Raw genomic sequence first — 19295 nt, 5'->3', positions numbered from 1 at the left:
AGCACGACCGGCCCCGTCCCGGTTTCCTTTCCCTGCGAGCTGCCCGAAAGGCGGCTGCGAGCGGAGCGCTGCCGGGCACCCCGCGGCCCGCCCGCGGGAGGTGCCTCCTGCTGCAGCCATTTCCAGCTGCCCGCTGAGAGCCCCCGGTACCTGCCCCGCTCCCCGCTTAAGGGCCGCAGGGGCTGTCCGAGGCGGCGGGGTCCTCCTCCTCCTCCAGCCCCCTCTAGCTCTCGGCGCGGGTCTGTGCGCCAGACCGCGGTGAGCCCCGCGGCGGCTCCTCCTGGACCAGCAACTTAACCTTGCTAAGTTAACTCCGTCCAACTTCATCGCTTGATGTGCCTGTGACTACAAACAGCTTGTGGGAAAATCAGTCAAACGGTTGTTCAGAATTCCCTGTGCCAATCCTGCGTGCTCTCGGGCTGCAGCAGAGCTGCTAGCAGTAAACTTGAAATAACAGCAGCTCTGTAAGGAACCGAAAATCGCAGTTGCTCCTAATAAACTATTTGGGGAAAACTTTGGAGATCAGCAAAAACCACTCTTGCACAGCTGTGCAGCGGGATTTATTCCATGTATAGCCCTTGTGCTTGATTTGATTAGGAACAATGCCTCTATGTACATTTAACTTGCTATTAAAAATTGCACTCAGTCATCAGATGCACCAATTCAGGAGTTTCTTTTTCTTGTTTCAAGCAACAGCAACAACAAAAAACCCCAAAGAAATCATGTACAGGAAGAGCAATTAGGACCAACTATGCACTTATACAATTTTAGAGTATTCCAGCCTGCATGAACATTTTAAAGTTTAAACCCTCTTTGTTTTTCAAAATATTTACTTAAACAAATTGACGGTAGATCAACACAGTTGACAATTTCAAACCTTTGAATGGGGAGCGCCAATCAGCATCAAATAGGAAACATTGCACTTCACAGAAGGCCAAGCTAAGTAACGATGGGATAACACCGTGTAAAGGGACTGACTATAGACAAACCCATTCCTCTCCCACAGGCCATGTTTTACTTGGGAAGTAAATCACCCAAAACCAGGTGAGTCGGTGGATAGTTTGGCAGCAGGTTTGCAGCTCTTGACTTTTCCCACCCAGATTCACCACGTGCCCCTTTCCCTTTAAAGAGGCTTAAATCTCTCACTTTTAAAATTCTCTTTTTAGTGCTTCTGTAAACACCTGAGAGCTGAAGGCATCTGCTTATTTGCAGAACATCACAGGAACATCAACAAGGACAACATATTTTCACTACTACTAGGCAAATATGGTCAAGAGACCACTATGTATATGCCATGCCTGTTAAGAAGTAATTTAGCTTGTCCTCCTCACTGGAATTATCAACTCAGTGCAGATTTTGTGATGTAAATATCTGTCTGTGCAAGAAACTAGGCAGTTCATACTCTCCCGCCCCTTGTTGGCACTTTTAAGCATAAAGCCAAATGACTTTCAATTGGCACTAAATAGGAAACCACTTAAAGTCAGTTAATATTAACAGACACTTTCTTTGAGGGTTTGTCCCGTTGATGGATTCTTAAGTATAGAAGGCCTCACTAGGAGAGAAGAAAGTTTTCATGCTGACATTTGTATTCCTCTGTATTGTTTATTGAAACCCAACAACTTTATCTAAGAACAAAGCAAACTTTTCTGGCTGTCCAGGAGGAAAAGGTTTCAAAGTTGACAAGTCCATCGACTGCAGTGTCTCCACAAGAGTGCTGTAAAAACAAACCAAAACCAAAAATTAAAAAAAAAAATCCATCCCAAAAGGAAATTTTTTTCTTCATACAATTTTCTTTCCATTCATACATATATAATTCTTCACCACGGAAACAAAAATAAGGACATGTATTGAAAGGAAGAAGAGACCCCACAAACCAGCAGGCCCCAAGCATCACTGTCTCATAGGCAGCACTGACGAGAACACACTTTGACCTATACCACAGCTTGCACAGCAGACAACCTCAGCTCTTAACTTTTTAAACTTCTGTGGTTGCAATGTTGGGAGACTGAAGAAGATCTGAGGATCTTCACCATAAGCCGTACCAGGAAATTCATCCTGTTTGAACACATGGCATAGTTCTCCACTTAACACATAGTCAGAAAGAATAATAGCTAAATCAATCTGTTAGCTTGCTATTATCAGACTGCAAATAAGGCTCAAATGCTAGGCACTGTTCAAAAAAGTAAATAAAAATTCCTTCCTGCCTCTGAAGCTGTCAGAAGCACTGAGATAATAAGTTTAAGAAACTTGCACAATATAAATTTATGACAGGCCAGGCCTTTTCAGAAGGTTCTTCTGAAACATACAAAATCCTACTTGCAGGGCAAAGGAACAAGATGCAGACTAAATAATGGGAGTTGCATTTCCTCTGCCTTTAATTTAGAGGTCATCTGTTATTTATAGAGTGCAATCATAAGTAATCATAAATACAAACAGCAAGCTATAGTCAAAACAAGAGAGCAAATGAAACTCACAGGAGCCAGGATGAACACAAACCAACAAAAGGAGCTGGGGTTTTTGTTGTTGCTTTTTTTTTGGGGGGGTGGTATTTGGTGGTTTGGTTTTGGTTTCTTTTTTTCCTGAAGTGACAGACAGTAGATCTGTGAAACTCCTTGTCAGAGGATGTGGTGGATTCAGGAAGTTTGGTTAAAAGGGTAGCCTGAGTAAGTACTTGGAAGACAGAGGCATTGAAAGTTACTAACTAGACAGCATCTGATTCAGGAATCCCCCTGAATCAAAGTACGTAAGAGCATTAGAGGGAAAATAATACAAGGACATACCATATGTTCTTGCCCTGTTTCTACTTTTGGCTGGGCATCTGCATATGGCCACTGCAAATAGGATATTGAGCTATATGGACTCCTGATCCATATCAGTAAGGCCATTCTTATATTTTGTTCTAAATACTGCAGATACTTTCAATTTTATTATGTCAGTACATCTAAACAGTCACCTTTAGTGCCCTTTACAAGGAAAATCCACATGAAGCCTGCAGGGAGCAATTTATTCCTTATGGCTCATGGTTACAAACTTGATGGTCTGGGTTGTATTCTTTCTAGACCTCAAAAAATAATCCAACAACTAGTGAGAAAGAGAGAAGCTGTTAGGTACCTCTAGGATGCTACCCAACTGTTCCAAATTCAATCACTTCTATTTGGTTTAAATCACTCTCAATCTGAATACATGTGCCCTCAAAAAAAAATATTTAAAAGGAGTCATGGTCAAAAGGCTTGATACGTTGGGTAAATTAGCACTGAATGTTAATCTATGCACTATGTAAAATCTACCTTGCAAACAAATGGTTGTTACAGAGAAGGAGGTATATTTCCTTGTTACATTCTCAATACTGTAACAACACACTGAGTGATGGTGCTGAGCACCACTTGTTCAGTCAGGACAGCCACAGCAGCTCCATACCTGCAGTTAGAGCAGAGGACGTGCCCATCTCTGTGGAGCTGTTTTGCCAGTTCAAGTTGATGGTTGTTCATCAGCTTTTCGTTTATTACTACTATTAGTGGTTTTCCTTTTTCTAGAGTCTCCAGACAGCTACCTGCACCTACAGGAAAAACAGAAAACACGATGAGTTTCTGCCTTGACAGATAAAATGTCATCCTACTTGCTCCTGAAACACAGGAGACTCCTGAGGGCGAACATTTGGCCATCCAGCTCTAGCTGTGGACCTGAACATTCACTGCCAGCCCACCCCCGAGCCGCGGAGAAACACACTTCATCCATCCGACCTCCCCTCCTGCCCGCAGGACAACAGGCTCGCCAGACAAACGCGGCTCTACCTGCGTGGCTGATGACCAGGTCGGCCCTCCGCAGGTCCTCGGCCAGCGAGTCCTTGAAGCGGAAGGCTTCCACCGCCACGGCCGCGCTGCTGCCCAGCTCCGGCCTCAGCGCGCCCCGCCCGACCTGCAGCACCAGCTTCTCGCAGCCGCGGTCCCGCAGCACCTGCGGCGGAGGGAGGGTGGGATGCGCGGAGGGGCTGTGCGTGTGCCCAGGGCGGACACCGGGGCGCCTGGCCCTGCTCCCGGTTACCACGGCACGGCGGCCGCTGCCACCCTCCGAACCGCCCCCCCGGGCTGCTTCGCGCCACAGACCGTCCCTTCCCCTCCTCCGCCACCGACACTTCACGCCTCCCACCACGGCCCCTCCACAGAGACCCCCACACCGACCCCGGCACCCCCCCGCCTCAGGCACCCCCGGCAGCCACTGAGAGAGGCCGGACAGCTCCTACCGCGCAGGCGCCAGCTGAGGCGCTGCAGACAGGCCGGGAAGGGGAGGCCGGGGCCGGCTGCCCGCGGAGCCGGGCTCTCCGCCGTCTCACCTGCAGGGCCGCCGGGGAGCAGACGGTCGCGATCAGATCGTCGAAGCTGGTGGTGCCCACGGTGACGAAAACGGACTTCATGGCCGGCGGCCGCCCGCTCGTAGCCGACCCGCCGGCGGGGAGCCGCCAGGGGGCGCCGCGCACCGCCCGCTCGCCGCGGCGCTCCCCAAAATGGCGGCCGGGCTGAGGGGGCGGTTTAGGCGGGCGGGGGGGACCCGCCCCCTTCCCCTCACGGCTCCCGAGGGCGCTTTCGCGCTCCCTGCCGCCACCGGGGCCTGGTGCGGTTCCCGGTGCGTGTCCACGGGACAGCCGGACCCGCCGCAGGGGTGCGGGACTCCCGCCGCAGTGCCAGACCGGCAGGGACGAGGCCTGCTCTGTGTAACGAGCCCCCTCACCAGCAGCGTTCAGCGCCCTCAGCGTGGTAGCCACGAGTGTCTCAATTTTTTAGAGTTTCAGGGAAGGGGAAAAAAAAGAAAAACCCACCCAAATTTGGAAAAGGTATTCAGAAAGTTTTGCCCTCCACGTATTATAGCACTTGGGGCACGGATCACTGTGACTGACAGCCTGTCTAGGGCCAGGTGCTGGGTATGTTCACAGCCCACCGTTCCCATAGCATGGCCCCAGCTACCTTCTCTTCAGAGGCTGACCTGGGGTTACCCAGTCTGGCCCATAAAAATTATTTGGCCTAAATAGATGAACCTGTCACAGGAGCTGAGATTGCAACTCAAGGAAAACCCTGAAGGTGAGACTGCAATCAAAGCTAGGAGCAGTATCCTCCTGGTTTCTTTTCTTCACTTTGCAACTGACCAGTGTTAGCACCTCGGGGAGGTGCTCATCTTTTCTCTTTCTCCACCTGCAAGGCAACATTTAGCAATTTATCTCCTCTAAAGCTTTCTGTGGATTATATTAATGTGCAGAGAACTGAGTCTTTTAAAAATCTTCACTGTAGCAAAATTTTAAAGACATTGAATAGGTTTTTTGCCTCTTCTCCTTCCCTTGGCCTTTTGAAAGATACATTCTCAGTATCATTGAATACAGGTAGGTTTCCCCTCCTCCCTATTGCCCTTTCTCTAAGCACACATCTTTCTGACGCTGTTTCAGGCTGGTCTTACTACTTCTTATGAGGACTGAGGAAAAGTACTGCCTTGAGCAAACACATGTCAGCTCCTTGTGGAACGTGATCCTAAGAGCCAAGGGGCAGGAAGTCAGGCAGGAGCAGAGGCTGGAGATGAAGGACCTTTCTGAAAAATAAAAATGCTGTTCAGTGCTAAACCACATTAAATCAATTGCAAAGATGAAGTCACCAGTAGATTTATTATTCCAGGTACATTTCCCCTTTTTGATGAAAACACGGGGGGGGGGGATAACATTTTAGTTTCCAAAAAAATCCAAACATTAAATCTGTTAACACAGTCTTGTCCACTGAACACTAAGAATAACACCTTAGCAGTTGCACAAACTGAACTAGCAGTTTTCTTTAAGTGCAAGTGTGACACAATGTACAATGCTACAAAAAGAAACTACTCGACTTGGACATCTAAATCTATTTATTCCCTGAATTAAATTTAATAGATGAGGTCACATCTGTATACGCTACTGAGTGTTCCAAGAAAGATGCAGAAAAGATGTAGCTATCTTGAGGATACCTCTGATTGCCATGTTAATGGCTCATTCACAATGCTCATTAGCCCCCTGTTGCTTTCATTTAGCATAATGAGCCACACTGAAATGTATTTATTTTTTGATTAAAGCTAATGGTGCTGACAGCAGACATGGCTAGGGGGAGGGTGGCACTTTATCTTGGGAAACATGCAGTAGAGCAAAACAATATCAGAGTTCTGAGTGCACAGGGCCTTAGTGGCCCTGAGCAGCCTCACCCAGTTCTTGCTGCTCTCCCCTCAGGAAAAGGAAGCCAGGTGCTGAGGGTGACCACAACACAAGCCAGGCAACAGAGCACACAGTCTGACCACACCTGAGCAAAGCAAGCAGAGCCATGGCAGCAACAGGTCCAGCGGTCCAGTGACCATCAGGCAAAACCAAGGTAACAAGCCATTGCCAAGGTCAGTCCAGGAAACCCAAACAGCAATTCAGGAGCAGAACTAGCAGCAAGGACACTTCTAACTCACCTCTGTCATCCCCGCATAAGACAAACGTGGACCTGTTTGAGATGGGCCAGAGGAGGGCCATGAAGATGATCAGGGAGCTGGAGCACCTCCCTTCTGAGGGCAGCCTGAGAGAGTTGGGGTTGTTCAGCCTGGAGAACAGAAGGCTCCAGGGAAACCTTACAGCTGCCCTCCAGTACTTAAAGGGGGCCTACAGAAAAGATGAGGAATGACTCTTTATCAGGGCATGGAGTGATAGGATGAGGGGTAACAGTTTTAAACTAAAAGAGGGTAGATTTAGGTTAGATATTAGGAAGAAATTATTTACTGTGAGAGTGGTAAGACACTGGCCCAGGTTGCCCAGAGAAGTTGTGGCTGCCCCCTCCCTGGCAGTGTTTAAGGCCAGGCTGGATGGGGCTTGGAACAACCTGGTCTAGTGGAAGGTACACCTGCCCTGGTGTGGAGAAGGCTGGAACTAGATAATCCTTAAGGTTCCTTCCAACTCAAACCATTCTATGGTTCTATTCTATCATTCTACTTAAAGCCCGAGCTTATTTGTATTCTGCATCAGAGGGTGTGGGTGGAAGCCCCAGCTGAGGCTGGTCAGGGCAATTAAGACCTATTAGTGCAGTCAAGGCCCTGACAACTGATGGATAGGAGGTCAGACTTTGGGATGAAAGGAAGGATGCTAAATTTTTCAGGTGTGTCAGAAATGAGGGTCAGCACATGTGTAAATCTTTGTGAGAAAAGGTAAGGACAGAATAATTAAATGATTGTATTTTTTTTTTAATGGGGAGGATAGAATTTAAATATATTGGAGTGTTTTCCTGTTTATATCATTATTTTATATTAGGTTAATTACAGTGGTTTAGGAAATGACTGCTCATTTGTAACTAAAGCACTATAACTCACCACATGCATGCTCTTACTCTGCCAAAATTGAAAAACAAAGTTGCCATCATAAGTCCACGTGTTCATTCTGCAGTTAGAACAGGTTTACAGTGGTTGCCATTGTACCTCAGCTGTGACATTGCTGTCAGCCATCCACTCATAACTTAAAGTTCCTATAAAGTAAGGCACTCTCAAGAAAATATTCCATGCATGAGCAGCAACTTGTTCATAGTCTCACACATTTGCTCCCTGAAGACACTTTGAATAATACTAGTCTTCCTAACCCTCAAGTGAGAGAGAAACTGGACTACAGTCTGCATAGTACTGTGAGTTAAATTGCTATGTCCAGGTTTGCTCTGACTATTAATGTTTGCATACAGAAAAATTTCTTATTCTAGCTAACTCATTCGTTGCTACCCCTGCTCAGTGTTTCTACAGATACTCATACAACCACATAGTGATACAATTCAGAGAACTGATGTGACAAGAAAGTGATTTGTTTGCAGTTAGATCAGTTCCCTGAGTTGCACAAGCACCACTACTAGCACAAGGAAGGAGGCAGAGCTGTGGCACCTTGGATTTAGATTGGCTTAAATGCTGGGGACTTGCACCTATGCCTACCTTTTCATTGCCATTAGTAGCTGAGATCACATTCTTCCAGCCGTGTAGCTCAAGTGGTTAAATGCCCATTGCCTTGGGGGCAAACCTTGTGTGAACCTGTCCCTGCTTGGGCTGGAGAGCCTCTCTTTGCAGGGCCAGTTGTTTCTCTCCAAGATATGTGTCTGGGATATTATCAAGGACATTCAAGAAATATGGGCTCAATCTGACATAGCACAGCCTGAGACCACAGAGAGAGGCGAGGAAAGGGCTAAAATGGCAGATACGTTCTTGTGAGAGCTTGCTCCCATCTGTGCTTTATATGGCAGAATTTATATTCTGATATTTTCTTCCCATGACGTCTGGGCAAGAAACTGAAGATGGCATGAGTGCAAGCTGGTTTTGGTAAGTAAGAAATGATGTATGCCTCCTCCCTTCTCCCTAGCCTTTATTTGAAATGTTTCTGGATGGCTCTGTTTTGAGCACTGTCACTTTGTATTCAGCTCAGCTTGCCACAGCTTGCCCTGAAAGCTCCATAATTGTATTATTCAGGAGTAAGAAAATGCATGAAAATAAACTAGTCAGTTCACATCTTGGTGTCTGAAAACTACATACTGTCCTCAGCTTGCCCCTGAAGTCTAAAGACTAACTCACAACTGTCGCAATCAGACTCTGACGACCCCTGAAATGCGTGAGCTGCAGACCATGTATCAAATAATGAAGCAAAAATAATTTAGAATATACACCAACAGAAAGGCAGCTAAACCTGTAAGCCTACGAAGTCTGATTTTCTTTGAAGGAAAAAAAAAGCCAATGACTAGCTAGTTAGAAATGCAACCCTGTCTTTCCTTTACCTTGTATCTTGTGCAGAGATTGATTCTCCATTTGGCTTGTGATATAATGGTGCAGTGGATGACATGGGGCACAAGAGAGCAATTAGACTTCTCCACCCTAAATTTACATTATGTTTCAGTACTTTTTATATGTTTATGAATGTGCAAAATGAGTATAGATAGTCTTACTTCTATTTCTAGTTGGCTTTATATAAATTTGAATTGAAAAATGTTCACTTCCTTTTCCTCTCTCATTTGGATGTAGTGCTGTACCTATGAGGGATGATATTTCTGTGACTGTAGGGAACTGTGAAAATTAGATGGAAGATATTTTGAGGAATGATTCCTTCATATTACTGTGATTCAGAGATGCTTGGTCTGGGAAAATAAGAGAGCAACATTTTTCAGGCAAATTTAAATAGTATACTTTGAAATATTTCATCACAACATTTCTACATGCTTTGATTTGTCTCTTTGTGGGCTTGTTATTTGGCAGTGGGGATTGTCAGGTAGCCTACAGATACACAAAGGCTCAGACTGACTGGAGACAGCAAAGGGGATGTTAGATCACCTCTTCCTCAGGGCTGACTAGCAGAAGACAGGAGCTGAAGATCAGAGGATCTATGACCACTGACTAAATATTTCACATTTGAAGTGGAAGGGGAGGCTGTGGCCTGGCTAGAGTGAGTGTTATATGAGCCCATGATCTGACAGCTCGCATGGATTTGTCTGAATTTTGCAATATTTGATGGCATGCCTTGAAGCCCCAGGTTCTGGAATTATGTAATCATGATTTCTAAGGCCTTATGCTTCTGAAGAGGAGACCGAGAAAACGACTCACTGAATCTTAAGGCTCTGAAGACTAATACATAAATAATATTTGTTATATAACTATGTATCTTTTTATTCCTCCTGTTTTGCTTTGTATTTAAACAGCGTCATGATTCTTTGAGACCCGATTTCTGGAAGCTCAGAGCTTACTAATTTATGAAAGTAAAGTGCTGCTGGTCTTTGCCGTGCCCATGAAGCAGGAGGTCACCTCTACACTGGGATATAGCACATAGGGTGTTTCAGTCCTTGTTACAAGGAGTGTGGCTCAACTGATTTGTACCAGCTCTTGAACTGGATCCTTACTGATGCTTGATGCCTCTGCTAGATTTCTGTCAAGGGTAAAACGCTTGCGTTACAGAATCAGAAAATGAGCTTCATATCAAATAAAATTTCTCAAAGCTGGTAATTTCCAGGAAGTGTTGGGGATATTTGGGAGATTGTAAAGGAAATAATTTGAAGAATGGTTGCAAAAAAGGCCGGTATGCAGACGTAGGAGGGAGTCTGAGGTCTGCTGCAAGGAACGTTATCCTGGCTGTGAAGGCTCGATATGGTGATGTCTCCTGGCAACTGGTCCCTTCAGCTCTCCCAGGGAGCCTCCGCCTGTGACAGCCTGGCACTCCTCCTTGCTCTCTGTGGAAAACACACGTGGCTATTCCTGCCTACTACCCACCAGCAAACACCTCCACGGCAATCCGCTGTGTGAATGCCCTGCCATTTCATATTCCTGCATAATCCCTCTGACAACTAAATCTATTAAAAATTCATTTTCATCCAGGCAAATCAGACTCCCTGAAATCAATTGAGCTTTGTTCTCTGAAGGCAGCTTGTGCTGGTGCACATGTAATCAAATCCTGAGGTGGCCTCCATGCATTTTTACAAGCACTGAGATAGACTTCATGTTTCAGTTATTCTTTTTGATGTGCATTTTTGAAGAAAATTAGAATATTATGCTCAAGTAAACCAACAGTTTTAGATCTTTAGGAAGGAGCTCCAAGTGAGCAGAGTTCCTCCCTTTTCCCAGCCGGTCCCAGCTACACAAGTACATACAAATATCTCTCTTTGCCATGCAGCATAAAAATAGGTAAGGAGGTGACCTATGAACCCAGCCTAAATTTCATCTCTTTCTATTTTCTTTCTATTTGCCTATTGTTTTCCAATAGCTGGCTCTAGGCTGTAGGGAAATACCCTACAGTTAATGAAATCTACTCTAATTCTTCCTGAAAAGGAAAGAAGAGCAGGGGTGTTGGGCAGATATGCTCAGAGGCGTTTGTACCAGCAGAGGGCTGCCCGCATACGCTGCATCGAGGGGATCAAAAGGCACCAAGCATGCAGGCTCCTTTTTGCTCGATCTTTTCAGCACAGTGTTAGCATCTTTACATTTACAATGCCCGTTTTTCCTTCTCAAGCTGGCTCTCAAAACGGAAGTGAAATAGTGAAATCATATGAGATTCACTTCCCAGCCGATCAACAAGAGACAGCCAACACAGATCTGCACAAGGCCTGAAAGACTGAATGATGTTTCTTGGACCAAGCCTGTTTCCAGCAAGTCTTGTTCAGAGGAACTGTACCCTCTGCATCATTCCCAAGCCTTTGCAACAGCAGCAGGGGTGCTAATAACAGCCACGGAGTCGTGATTCATTTATCTCTCCTGTTTGTTTGTACTAATAAGATGATAGCTTATTATTTACAGGCAGTCTAGTTTCCATTAGACTTTAGGGATCAAAGTAGCCACTAGATACTTGCCAAAACCACTGAGCTCAACTTGGAGATTCTCTAACAGCTCCGTCTGGGCCACTTTTTTTTTTTGTTTGCATGTTTATATAGCAGTGAATCACACTGAGAAGAATCAATACCAGAAGCATCTTTGCACACATTTCCTGTTTATGGCCTTCTTTTTACCACCAGAAATGCTAGAAGTATTTTATGCAGAGCCAAACCAGAGGTTACTATTACGTGATGAGTATCACAAAGATGTGAAGATAAAAAATTGTGGCTTTTATTTTTTAAAGTCCTAGGGATGTATGCAGAGAGACGCATAAGAGAGATATATAGTCATGTTTACAACTGGAAAACTGTTTTGAGTGTGTGTGCTTGTGCACTTTACAAATATCTACTCTTATTTAGGTATCAACATATAATGGTGAATCTTTTCTCAAGATTTCTTGAATCATAATCCCAGGATAACATTCAGCTGTTTAAAATAAATAATCTTACTAGAACTTGCTCAGAAATATTGGACCAGATTCATCCCAGGTGTAATTTAACTGACTTAGATCTAAAACAGAGCTCAGCATTACATTTGGGAGCGTCATTACTACTGCATGCACTAATGTCAAAACAAGACTGTTTTACATTATCTTGTCCCTAGAGAAAACTTTGCTGAACTCACAATAGTCGTGTTTGCTTCACCCTGTAGCATGCTTATGCATGGCCACCTGCACTTCCATAGAATCATAGAATAGAATCATAGAATGGTTTGGGGTTGGAAGGGACCTTAAAGATCATCTAGCTCCAACCCCCCTGCCACAGGCAGGGACACTTTTCCTCTAGACCAGGTTGCTCAAAGCCTCATCCAACCTGGCCTTGAACACTGCCAGGGAGGGGGCAGCCACAGCTTCTCTGGGCAACCTGGGCCAGTGTCTCACCACCCTCACAGCAAAGAATTCCTTCCTAATATCTAATCTAAATCTACCCTCTTTCAGTTTAAAACCATTCCCCCTCGTCCTGTCACTACTTGTCCTTGTAAAAAGCTACTCTCCCACTTTCCTGTAGGCCCCCTTCAGGTACTGGAAGGCTGCTATGAGGTCTCCCCGGAGCCTTCTCTTCTAGAGGCTGAAGAGCCCCAACTCTCTCAGCCTGTCTTCATAGGAGAGGTGCTCCAGCCCTCTGAGCATCTTCGTGGCCCTCCTCCGGACTCGCTCCAACAGCTCCATATCCTTCTTATGTTGGGGGCCCCAGATCTATGGTAACACTGCCTTTCCCTTTCCCTGATGAAACTAAGAGGTGTTCAGATACTAAATGTGACTGTTCACTTCCATAAGGCTTTGTGTACCCATGTTTCCTGTTAGCGGCACACTACAAAGCACTGTTCTTGTCACTGTGCCGTATTAAAATGGTGATTCATGGTTAAATCAGTCCAAATGAAGGGCCTTGGTTTTGGTTTGTCTGATTTTTAAGTGTATCACAGATTGGGCTGACAGCTGAGGGTAGACTGTGGTCTTTACTCACTTCAAAAGTGAGGCGAAACATACTTGGCAGACGTACTGACAGGTCAGCTTTGCTTTGCCTGGCTTGGGAGGTGGAACTACGAAGGCTGAGAAAATTCTTCATGCTTCACAGCATGATCCATTTCTAATCCTTTTGGTAATGGCTCTGGGCTTTCAGGGGAGATATGGGCAGCTGGACATCAGAAATTGGACTGAGGACGCTTGAGGCTGCTGGGCAACCATTGTGTAGAACAGCATCAGGTTGCTATCACAGAGTGTGGAACTTGACCCAATGCCTTTGCCATGAAGCAAATAATGTTCTTTTTCTGTCCCTTATCAAAGGGCTGTAATTGCCTGGCAGCACCCACAGTTGATATGATGACACTTCTGGCATAACTAGTAAAATAAGTTAATTTTTCTGAATGTAATGAGCTTTGATATTGAAGAAATGATTCATGTCTAAGATCAAAAGGAAACATCTTCTGAAGCAGACAGTGTCCCCTTTCCCTCCAGGTCCTTACATTTCTGTCATGATAGGCAAAATCATTCCCTTTGGTTTCTCTGAACCTGGAATTTTATTTTTTACTTTGTGAGGCAGTGACTTGGTGAGGATTCAAGTGAAATCTTCGTTGATTCTGAGACTGGTATTACACAAGGTACTGCTGGGATATATTGCAGGTCCCTTACTGTTTTCTGTTTATGAACTACCTACCCCAAGGTGCTAATTAGCTAGAAGAACTGCATATACACAGAGTACTGTTTTGTTCCTCCATAAAAATACATTTGTGGTTGAGGTGGATTTAACTGCTTGGCTTAATTGTGGGCGTCCTGCATTTCTGAAATTAGCAACGTAATAGCAAAAATTTGTGAGACTGGTATTTTTAATCTAAAAACTAATTACAAATATTTGGTTAATTCGTAATAACACCCATCCTCATTAATGATTTTTAGATGCAATAAACCCATTTAAATATTTTCATTTATTTTCCACAAAGTCTGGCCACATATTGCTTATACTCAATAAGATCTGTCTTTGGTGGTTGGTACCTCTGCTCTATGATGGTAATCAGCTATTTTCTTGGCCTAGGTACTGTGTAGGCTGGAAGAAATTCTTTTGTGCATCTTACTTTGACATACAGATATCATTTGTGCTGTGCCAAGTGTTTCTTTTCTGAGTTGGGTTCAAGGATGCCTGAACAAAGGACGTGGGGCAAAGCATGGCTGGCTGTAATCTGTTGCTTCCAAGACTAGGCAATGCAAATGCCACTGATCTTAGATTTTCTTTGGGGCATTTTATTTTTCCCAGAGGAAGAAGGTTCATATCAGACTTCTTAGATGGATAAAGTCTTGAGGATACTTGTGGGTACTAAACAATAATGATACATCAGATTTTAATTGAACGCTGTGCTTCAGAAGTGGCTGCAATAGGAGAAATCAGCATGATCTCCATGGGTTATGTAAAAAAAATGAACACCAATTACAGTGCATTTTTTCCACTGGGACTTAGCCTATCATTTTGTCTAATTATAGTATGACATCCCACAATGGAGAAAACCCTCTTCTGTAAAGAACTAATCCCTCTAGAAATGCCTAAAAATCTTAAAGAACTCTAATTAATAATACATTTCTCAATAGATAAAGAGAGCCAGAGAGACCCTGTGCCAGCCACTTACCACAGGAAAGAAAAAACAAAACCAGAAAAAGATGAAGGACTACCCTGGGAGACAAAGAGGGAATGTGAAGTAGTTTGTATAAACTTCTCTCATCCTTCATACTAAATATAATGACTGATCTATGCCTAAAAGCATTACTGTCGATTGAGGGTTGATAGATTTATTGACATATACTCAAGGAATAATGTTGGACTAGAGAGACTTGGGAAGAAAATGGCTGAAAACAAGTTCTACTGTACTCCGAAAAAGTACTGAGACAGTCCAAACTAGTGTGGGTACCCAGAGTACTCAAGCATGCAGTTAGCTTTGTGCATTGTAGTTTCTGTCACCAGGCATGTTATATCATGAAATGGGTTGGCTGTGATCGAAAAGGGAAAAATCTCTGATTTCCTCATTCCCAGTCCTATTCTTCAGACCAAGTTCCAACATCGATTTGATTGGATTTCTGCAAACCTGAGATAGTTCATTAAGCTGCAAAGCTCTCCTGAGGGTTGTTGAAAAGACTGCTGAATGGCAAAAAAGTCAGCAGAGAGAAGAGCTGCAAGGCTTCTTCAGCACAGCAGAGGATGGTTGTAAATGAGAATGACAAAGAATAGGCTATGGTCATCGGGGATGAGATAACCACACGTACACATATCATGAGACATTAGTTTATTTTGCCTGATGTTCTATTATGAGTTTTAAACCTGCAGTATTAAATAAAGAGACAGTGTTTAGCATTGAAATTGCCTAAAACATGCGTTCCCCAGCTGTCTGGTGAAATTGAGTCCAAACTCTTATTTTCATTCAATGGAATGGTCTCACATACTTTATAACACTGAATGAAAGATCTTTCAGACTCACTTACAAGAAAGAATAAACAGCTTTCCCAAGAGGAGGGCGTTACATTTATTTACAGATTGGTCTACTAAAAAAAACAAAAACAAATGATGATTACTGCTAAAAGATGATACCTTGGGAAGTGAAAACCTGGTATAGCTGGATCTAATCACCTGAGAGACAGACAACAGCTCTCACTGCTTCCTGGCCATGGAGATGTTTGTTTACTGTGTTTGTCTTTCCTTGAAGGAAACAATTGAAAGTATTTATACTCCCACAAAGACAAAATGTCCAGAAAACAGACAAAACCTAGCAGCTCACAGGTCTTCCTGCCTCAATAACACTGAAGTCAAACCATGTGATAACAGTCCAGGGAAAGCCGGTTGGCTTCTCCTCATTTTACCTCTAAGGAGAACGTAAATTTAAGAAAGTAAAGATTTTGTTTGATCTAGTGGAAAGGCGTCTCTGCCCATGGAACTAGATGATCTTTAAGGTCCCTTCCAACCCAAACCATTCTATGATATGATTCTAAGATTATAAAAAGTGCTGTACATTAACTGCTGTGAACTGCTATGAACATGAATTAGTTAGAATTAGGATTGCTAAGGCATAAGGAGTAAAGGGGAGATCTTCCTTATAAATTTTGCTTCAGCAGGTGACATCCAGGTTTGTGTCTTTCAAGCTAATAATAAAGGCTTACATACCCTTAAAAAAAAATCCACCCTCAGCTGCTCCGTGCACCACAGCACTGGAAACACCCACTTGTGAGTTCTGGGCCAAAGACAGGATTCTGATGTGGGAAGATGTTTAAGGGACATGGGAAGAATAGTGGGAAAGTGCTGGAGGATGCCAAAGCCTGTGATAGACTCAAATCCTGCTCATGGGTTTGTGTTGTCCCATAAAGAGTGACCCAGTTCAGCACCTGGTTGCCCACACAGTTCAATGGGTAGCCCAAGCCCGGTATTTTGAGGAAGAGCTTGTCAGCCTAATGTTTGCTCACATGTGTGAGGTACATAGAAGTATCCCAGATAGGTGCTACTTGATCCTTCAGTGTTGCTGGTATGTATGTGTTTTTTCATAAAGGTACATGAATAAACATCAGCCAGTAGCTATTTTGGTGCGTTTCAGGACTTGAAGAGGAACTAGCTGCAGGACAACAGCCCAGATTAAATAAGATATATTTCTTGCTTGCAGAGAGAACAGATTTCAAGTATCAAAGAATTTTGCTGAGCTCTCATTTGACTTGCAGGTGCCTGTTGTTGTATCTTAATTGATTGTTATTAAATGGGAATGTAAGAGTAGGACTATGACCATGAAGACAGAATTAACGCGGAGAGAGTCAGTTTAGGAAGTCTGTGGCTATTAGCTTGATCAAATTATACTTTGAAAATGGGTTAATAAATCTAGAGAAGGAAGGGAGGGGAAGGTCTTCTGAATTATTCATCATTTGTTTCCCAGTTGACAAGTTTACATAGACATGAAATTCAGGTGGGAGAATAGGGAGTGGGTTATTCATTAATTACATATAAATTGGACAGACCTTTCTCTCTTGTATCCAGATCTGCTTTCACAACTTAGCATTGCCTGCAGCTGGACAACTTCTTTTTGCCTTCAGCTGAAGAAATCCTAGAGTACCTCTGAAAAATCCAACCCATCAAAATTCAAATTCAGTTTAGGTTGATTTTTCACACGTAACATCAACTGTCCTAGATGACAGATGAACTGTCCTGAACTGTTCTCTCTTATGAAAGGACTGAGGAGGAAGTTTTCATATACTGCATTCTAGAGAGCAAGTGTGCAAGGAACCAACGTATCATCATGATTTTTCAGGCTTCTGCATCTATCAAGCAGACTTCATCATCGCTAGGTTTATTTTTCTGTGAAAATGGTAACAACTAAGTTGACAGCTCATATACCAAGAAAATACTATTTGGGATTTTTGCCCTTTTCTGCATCTGAATTTTTAGTTGTGCATGTCATTATAAGACTGCACATTTTTTGCAGGGCACATGAATAAACAGGACTGTGAACAAACTTTCTGTCCATACCAGGATCAAGCTGAACTATAGACACACAACAAAGATACCTCTTCTTTGAAAAAAAAATACAATCATTCCACAATCTTGCATAACTTGCTACCTGATCTGTAGCAAATAAGTTGACTTGTAGCATATACTGTCAGCAGAGGGTAAGTAGCAGGAGTTGTCTGCATCTTCCCTGGTCTGCTAACCTGCTTTAATGCTATAGCTGTCTATCTGCACTAGGATGTTACCTCATAAGTAGTTACCACATTAGTGACTGCAAGGTAAGGACATGTTTCTTTTCCTAGTGAAGACAAGGCACACAAGCAAGTTTTCATTAATGCTGACAGTTAAATGGATGTGTGACCTCACATACTATTTGGGTTTCAAATATTTTTTATTTCTTTTTCAAGTAAAATCAAAAAAGGTCCTTCAGGGAGCTCAAGGTTGATCCTCTGCTGAGTTATGCTGTTTGCAAAATTATGTTCTCTGCAGCCTTGTGGGGATATGAAAATATAAGTTTATGTTTATATATTCTGACACAGAGAATGAACACGTTTTACATAGCAACCCTTTCTGCTCAGCACTTAAGGGTTTGTTAGTGCAGAAAATTAATGGACGTGGATGGAAATCGTGTGGATGAGATTACCCAAGCATAAGTCATGTAGAATATATATGGCTTGGGGAGTTACACCATGTTCAGGTCCTGACGCCTCCTAGACTAAATACCCTGAGACATTTGGGAACGATGATGGTTTTCTGATGATTGTAGGCTTACTCTGACCTCACAGTCCCACCCAGAAGGAACAGCAGCGCATAGTCGTTCTGCTGCTCCTTCAGAACAACAGGTGGCTGTCTTCCCCCGCAGGCAGGGAATGGAGGAGGTGATGCATTTACTAAGTAGTCATATTTGTTTCCCGTATCTAAGATGGGAGTAAAGATGAGACCAAACTGTCCTGGTTCAAGTAATACTTAGACTGGTAGGGGGTCTTCTTACACAGATGCCCCCTGAGGCCAACAATTAATTTGAAATGAGTGGCACCACTTGAGCCTATTTCTGCATATGAGGTGGTCTCTCATATCCACATGTGGGAATAGTACAGAGCAGTCAATGACTCATCATTGATAGTAGTATGTCTCTTTATTTTTGTAAAAAAACCCCAATTTTCTGTAGCAGATGGACAAGTGGGAAGGAAACAGACTGCTGGAGGAGAAAGGTATGGATATGACACCTGCAGTTCTCCAAGATCCAGCAAATCCATGCAAAAGTTCCAATTACCGCTCCTTATAGCCGAAGTCCATTAAAGCCCACTCAGCAAACACAGGTCAATGCATCCCAGCAGCCTCTTTTCTCAGAGACATCTGGTCTTGGATGTTACAAATGAGAATGAAAAGGGGGAAAAGGCATTCTTCTATTTCTCAGTGGGAAAGGCTTTAAAATTCACTGGCATTGTACAGAGAAATGAGGCACTCTAAGTGCCTCTGGGACTGTAGCTGTATCAAGTGGGACAGATGATACTTCATGTGAAATGAAGCTTTAGAAAGGAAAACATCATTTTTGTGTTAGAAGATAGGGCTGCCTTCCTTAGCAGTATTATATAGAAATATACAGTCTGCCCAAAGATATAATGTTATATAATGTAATTTTATATAAAGTGATTGCTCTTTTATTTACAGTATATTTACTGAATACGTTTTAAAGGGTTGTGAGACTCTTCTGAATTTATGTTCTTTAGTATGAAGGAAAGAAACGCAGTCTTGACACCTACCTCTGGGGGGCTTTTCAGCTGAGATCAGAGCCGTCAGAACTTGGGTCCCAAGTCAGATTCTGATACTGTCATTTTCCAGTAGTAGGTCTGATATTTTATGTCAATATTTGAATCTGTCCTGCAGCTTCTTGGAAATAAGGCTTTTCCACAGATAGTTGTGCTGGAATTCTAATGTGGTTTAGTTGCTGATTTAGTATGTTAGTATATTTATGGTCTAAGTTGT

At 43.5% G+C, this 19295-nt stretch overlaps 1 protein-coding gene across 3 annotated transcripts; it reads right to left on the bottom strand.

The window, feature by feature from the left end:
* Positions 1-1582: 1582 nt before the first annotated feature.
* LOC137667762 (UDP-N-acetylglucosamine transferase subunit ALG13-like) lies at positions 1583-4485 on the bottom strand. Of its 3 annotated transcripts, none has more exons than XM_068408832.1 (4): positions 4331-4485; positions 3792-3954; positions 3418-3556; positions 1583-1714 (listed from the first exon to the last, which is right to left on the bottom strand). In XM_068408832.1, exons 1-4 carry the CDS (start codon positions 4409-4411, stop codon positions 1603-1605), a joined length of 495 nt encoding a protein of 164 aa, XP_068264933.1. In that variant the 5' UTR covers positions 4412-4485; the 3' UTR covers positions 1583-1602. The 3 variants fall into 3 exon arrangements, with proteins under 3 accessions (XP_068264933.1, XP_068264936.1, XP_068264934.1); XM_068408835.1 differs by lacking the exon at positions 4331-4485 and adding an exon at positions 4179-4211; XM_068408833.1 differs by lacking the exon at positions 3792-3954 and having other exon boundaries at positions 4331-4412.
* Positions 4486-19295: the final 14810 nt, after the last annotated feature.

The sequence above is a fragment of the Nyctibius grandis genome, chromosome 10, assembly GCF_013368605.1.
Source record: "Nyctibius grandis isolate bNycGra1 chromosome 10, bNycGra1.pri, whole genome shotgun sequence".
In the NCBI taxonomy this organism is placed as follows: domain Eukaryota; kingdom Metazoa; phylum Chordata; class Aves; order Nyctibiiformes; family Nyctibiidae; genus Nyctibius; species Nyctibius grandis.
The sequence above is the reverse complement of the archived record's forward strand: the minus strand, read 5'-3'. Positions and strand labels throughout refer to the sequence as shown.